A 6,000-nucleotide genomic window follows, 5' to 3' on the forward strand; every position below is an offset into this window, starting at 1 on the left:
ATGATGCCCATTCATCCAAGATTTAATAAAAATAAATTTGTTCCATAATGCAATAGATACAAATTAAACTTGAGAAAAAGAAAGATGTAATATCAAACCAAGAACCCTTTTAACAATGAGATCAGTGTTAATTACTGCCAATTAACCTCTCTGACACTGAATAATGTGGGATTGATGATAGTTACTCTCACTCAACTTTGCTAATACTGAAAATTAACAACTAAAAATGCAGTCTTTTTTAAAAATGTCATTTCAGGGAATGAGTGCAACACTGGCCAGGCCAGTGTTTATTACTCGGTTCCAATTGCTCTGAAGAAGGTGGTGGACAGCTGCTTCTGGAATCGCTGCAATCTTTGGAGTGTAGGAACATCTACAACGCAGTTAGAATGGGAGTTCCAGGATTTTGACCCATTATTAATGAAGGAACAGTGATATATTTTCAAGTCAGGATGGTATGTGGTTTGGAGAGGAACTTGCAGGGGGTGGTGTTCCCATCTATTTACTGCCTTTGTCCTTCGAGATGGAAGTCGTTGTGAGTTTGGAAGGTGCTGTCTGAGGATCTTTGGTGAATTTCTGATGTGCCTGTTGTAGATAGTGAGCGTCAGCTACTGAGTGTCAGCAGTGGTGGGAGTGGATGCTTGTGAATGTGGTGCCAATTAAACGACTGCTTTGTCCTGGATGGTGTCAAGCTTTTTAAATATTCTTGGAGCTGCACTCATCCAGTCAAGTAGGGAGCAATCTATCACACTCTTGGGCTGAACCTTATAGATGGTGGAAAGGCTTTGGGGAACTAAGAGGTGAGCTACTCACTGCAGGATTCCTAGCCTCAATCCATCAGGTATTAGTTATTGGAGACTTTAAGAATGTTCAAATTAGATAACATTTACAAAGACAGACTCAAACCAGATTCCTATTGGCTTTTCTTGTGCTATCTCAACTCTGAGAGAATTTTCACCAGTACACTGTACAGTCATGAAGTTAAACTTTGCGGCACACTTCATAAAAAATTTCACCTGGACAACATAAGCAGACTGGAGGTGAAAGTTTGAGTTCACGAGTTGGCCATTCAATAGAATTTGACCCGATTTGAGTCCTTTTGCATCCTTCCGGTTTGCCAAAACATCTAGAAGCCTATAAAAAGAAGACACATTCTTTAACTCATTGGGAATGTTCTGCTGGTTTAGAACAATCACAGTGTTTTATGATTCTTTTGCATGACTCACGATGTCTTGCCGCTCCCTGTTGGACCAAGGATAGCGTTCATACCGGGTCTCATCACACCACTGAAAGAAAGGACACACAGTCAGTCCTTATAAAAAGGAGAAACAGGAGTAGACCACTCAGCCATTCAGTAAGATCACTGTTGATTATCCAACTCAACAAAACCGTTCCGAGGAAGGATCACTCGACCCGAAAAGTTAACTCTGATTGCCCTCCACAGATGCTGGCAGACCTGCTGAGCTTTTCCAGCAATTTCTATTTTGTATCCTGTTCCCAATTTTGTTCCATACTTCTGATACCTTTAGTCCTTTCAACTATTCGATGAGATCGTGGCTGACCTGTGTATAACTCCATTTAATCACCTTACTCTATAATCTTAAATATCCTTACCCAGCAAAAATTTTATAAGTTCAGTTCTGGAATTTTCTCTTGAGCTCTCGGTAACTGGCAGAATTTCAGATTTCCATTCTCTTTGTTTGAAGAATTGTTTCCCATAAGCAGTTTTGACTAGCCGAGTTTAAATTTTAAGATTCTGCCCACTTTTTCAGGACTAGACCCACCAGAGCCATTTTAAATCATTAACAGCTCAGTTAGATACCCCCTTAATCTCCTATATCTGAGGGAATGCTAAACCAGTGTACAGAGCCAGTCATTATAATGTAACCCTTCTAACCTCTGTGCCATTCCCTAAGGAGATGACAGATACAGTAAGTGGGTGTAATGCACATGGACTGTTGGAAATTATTTGACAAGGAAAGTCAAGGTTGCAATATGATTAACAGATGTGAAATTCTGGCAAAGTAAGAAAATTAAATTGGAAAGCAATATTCGAAGTTAGGAGTTAAGGGCAGTATCTCAGTGGAAATAAGAGTCACAGTGTTTAGTTCTGGGTCCTTTCCACTATTCAAATACAAATGTAGAGAGAATGGTGTCAACCTGTGCTGTTAACATCAAAAAGAGAGGGAGTATCAGCACCAGAGATGAGGGGCCTGTCTTATGAAGAGAGATTGAATGGGTTAGACCAATATTGTCTGTACAATGAGACGAGATCTAATTCAGGGAAGTAACATGCTGAAGGGGATTGGCAAAGTAGATGTAGGGAGAATATTTCCTCATGTGGGACAATTTGGAACAAGAGATTATCATTTTAGGATAAGGGATAACTGATTTAAGACAGAAATGAGGAGGAATTACTTCTCTTAAAGGGTCATGAATCTGTGGAATTCACTCCCTCAGAATGCGGTGGTGCTGGATCAGTGAGTAAGGTTAAGGAAGAGATAGAGAGATTTTTAATTAGTAACAGGCTGAAGGATTATGGGAGCAAACAGGAAAGTGGAGATGAAATATCAAGATGAGATCAGCCATGATTGTATTAAATGACGGAGCAGGGTCGAGGGACTGAATGGCCTCCAGTTGCTCCTAGTTCTGATGAACTCTGTCGATGTTCTTTAAAAGTTGTCGAGTGGCAGCAACGAATGAGATAGCACTCGGTGTCCGTCGGTGTGCAGTGTGGTTGTGGCTGTGCAAAGATGTGACAATAGAAATTACACCAGGAAAAGCGTCTAGTGCTGTGATGTGGAGGAGCAGAAAGGGGACTTGAGTTCAGGTTCTGGAGACGTTAAAGGTGGTTAAAATCTTTTTAAAAAACTCTTGGAGTTCTAATCTTTCGTTCGCAGGAGATATGCAATATAAACTAATGACATAAATGCTGGCCCTCTGTAAAACCTTGTTAAGATCTCAGTTGGGAGACTGTGTGCAGTGTTAGACCACACTGAATGGGAGACGTGGTGGAGAGGATGAAGCAAGATCACTGGCAGCTGGTAAGATATCCCAGTGTTACAAAAAGAAATGTTTAGAACTCTGAATGGATGGGGACTGGGAAGGTAGAAGCAGGCTGTTTCCAGCAAGTAAGAGGTCAGGAATGAGGGGATGTGGCAACAGGAATAGGCCATTCAGCCCCTCAAGCCTGTCCCACCATTCAATTAGATCATGGCTGATCTGTGGCATTCCTGCATATACCAGCCTTTGTCCCATATCCCTTGGTTTAACAAACATTAATCTATCTCAGATTTAAAAATAACACCACTCAGTATCAACTGCCATTTGTGAAAGTGGATTCCATACCGCTACCACCCTTTGTGTGCAGAAATGCTTTCTAACGGTCCGGCCCTAATTCTCAGACGATGGCCCCTAGTTTCAAAATCACCAACCAGTGGAAATAGTTTCCCTTTATCTACTCTGTCTTCTCCCCTGATCGTCTTGGTGACTTTGACTGGATCGCCTCTTAACCTTCTAAATTTTAAAGAAAACAGGTCTAATTTGTATAATCTCTCTTCATAACTTAACCCTTGAAGTTCAGGTGTTATTCTGCATTGTACTCCTTCCAGGACTGACAAATTAAAGTGAGGAAAGCATTTGTCATAGATCTCAAATGGAAAACAGCAAAAACCCCATCACACAGGAAGTGATAGACTAGAATTCAAACTCTTGGGATAGTTTCTGAAACAGAAACTGTGTCAACACAGGATTGTTTGCTCACGTATTTTTCACAAGTTAAACCAAAGATAAATAGTCAACTACCATGAAAGGAGGAAACAGAGACTAGAGGTAGAACAATTGACTTTTGAGAAGGACCGACTTGGATGAGTAACGGTTAATTCCAATGGAAATAATACTTGGAGACTTGTGTACAAATACTGACATCGTTCCCTCGCCCTGGGTTCAGTTTTAATGTTCATGAAGCAAGGAGCCAGAGCTGATGGCCTTACCTGACACCGCACAGGATTTCTCTTCCTTCTCCCCGGATGCAGAATGCCCTTTTTGTATTCACCACATATCGGATGTTATTAAAAGACAGCACTGGGCCAGGAGAGTGCAAATTGGAGCTTTTTGAATTTCTGCCCTGCATGATGTTTCCGTTTAGAGATCTGTTCTATCTTTTACAATCAAACTGAGCAAAGGTGAAATTCTTATCTTGTGTTGCAGAGTTAAACATGTGATAATAGTTTACAAGCTTCATTACTGGTAAAGAGGTAAACAATTGCTGCCGAAATCTTTCTAATAGACAGTAGGTTTGTAATTGCAGCAAACAATAGTTATGCGAAAAGCATTTATTTCCAAAATGTTTTCATTCCTTGTCATTGCTTGACACAATGGCTCAGTAGTTATCACTTCTGCCTCACAGCACCAGCACACAGTTTAATTCCAGACTCAGTCTGTGTGGAGTTTGCACATTCTCCCCATGTCTGCATGGGTTTCCTCTGGGTGCTCCGGTTTCTTCCCATAATCTAAAGATGTGGAGCTTGGATGAATTGGCCATGCTACATTGCCCATAGTGTTCAGGGATATGTAGGTTAGGTGCATTAGTCATGCAAATGTCAAGTAATAAGGTGGGTTACTCTTTGGAGGGTCGGTGTGGACTTGTTGGACCGAAGGGCATGTTTCCACTGTAGGGATTCTAAGATCTCTCTCTCTGTCCCACCCTCTCTGTGTGAAGAGAAGACACAAAAACCAAGAACCTGTAAAAGATACAAATTCATACAAGGGAAGACCAATGTTTAGCTGATCAACCATCGAACCGAAGAAACAGGATCACAATATCATCATTGCACAAAACCAAAAGGCCTGTGAGGAAAATAGCAGTATATCTTCTTGTGTATTCCCGGGACATGGGCCAGCATTTATTGCCCATCCCTAATTGCTCTTGGAGTGGCTCAGAGAGCAGTTGTGAATCAACACATTGTTGTAGATCTGGGATGTCTGTGGGCCAGATTACTACAATTGACAGTGGTTTCGTGATCACCTTTAGTTTAATAAAATGAGATTTTCATTGAATACAAATGCCTATAACTGCCATGTTTGGATTCAAACGTCATTGCATGATTTGGGTCTCTGGATTACAAGTCTGCAACAATATCACTAGGCCATTACCTCACCAGTCTGTGGTCTGGACTTCTGATCTTTGGCATTTTGTTTATCTCATCTCAATCCTTTTTCCACGCATAGTCTATATATTAAATCATTCATCATAATACTGGTTGAGTTGTGTGTATATGTTGTGTGTTTTGGAGTTTAAAGGAGTAATGTTTAACTTGTATAAATCAGACATCGTTTCTTTTCCCTGCTATTGTTAAAATTAAGTGTGTTCAATGAATAGAATTGTTTTTTTATTACCTGATGATCCCAGTGTGAATCCCCTTTGTCTTGGATATCAGTTAGTCAGGTAACTTGGTCATTTTGATGGAATTTTATACATTTTTTGATGACTAATTGAACAGTAGGGCTCAATTATTGATGTTCTCTCCCAGTTATAATAGCAATTTAGGGGCCGTGGGTCTGAGATCTTTTGAATGATAACCATTGAAAAGATTGGATGTGGACTCCGTGGAAGCAGCGTGGAAGGATAGGTGATAAAATAAGGTGTAATTTGAAACTATCCTTTGGTTCAAAAAATTATCCATCACAAATTGACATAACCTGACAAAGTTGAGTTGGCATATAACTTAGAAAAGGAAATGCCTGATAGAATGAAGAAGGTAGAGGGAATCGAAACACTGACAAAGCATCTGGGACTGGGGAAACTGACAAGAGGATTATGTAGAATTGAACAAGATATAAGAGGTCAATTAAAATTGATTGACCAGTCTTTAAAGCAAAAAGGATGATATTTTCAATATTAGATGACGCGTCCAGGTTTCTTGAGAAATTCATTGTGGCATGTAAAGTAACACAGGAGCATTTAACATCTTCACAGCAAAGATAAAAGAATGGACAGGCAAA

General features: G+C 40.2%; 1 protein-coding gene across 1 annotated transcript in view; it reads right to left on the reverse strand.

Annotated features, from left to right (window-relative positions):
• The window catches only part of LOC122541945 (broad substrate specificity ATP-binding cassette transporter ABCG2-like), a 28,169-nt gene extending 24,040 nt beyond the window's left edge, over positions 1 to 4,129 (reverse strand). The window contains exons 1-3 of the mRNA XM_087982361.1: positions 3,990 to 4,129; positions 1,224 to 1,283; positions 1,014 to 1,131 (exon numbers count right to left, since the gene is read on the reverse strand). Coding sequence (XP_087838487.1) covers positions 1,014 to 1,131; positions 1,224 to 1,283; positions 3,990 to 4,129 — 318 coding nt within the window. The remainder of the gene's footprint in view (positions 1 to 1,013; positions 1,132 to 1,223; positions 1,284 to 3,989) is intronic.
• Positions 4,130 to 6,000: the final 1,871 nt, after the last annotated feature.

Source organism: Chiloscyllium plagiosum, unplaced genomic scaffold (genome assembly GCF_037043375.1).
Source record: "Chiloscyllium plagiosum isolate Xiang-an unplaced genomic scaffold, Cpla_swu_hap1 HiC_scaffold_43, whole genome shotgun sequence".
Classification (NCBI taxonomy): domain Eukaryota; kingdom Metazoa; phylum Chordata; class Chondrichthyes; order Orectolobiformes; family Hemiscylliidae; genus Chiloscyllium; species Chiloscyllium plagiosum.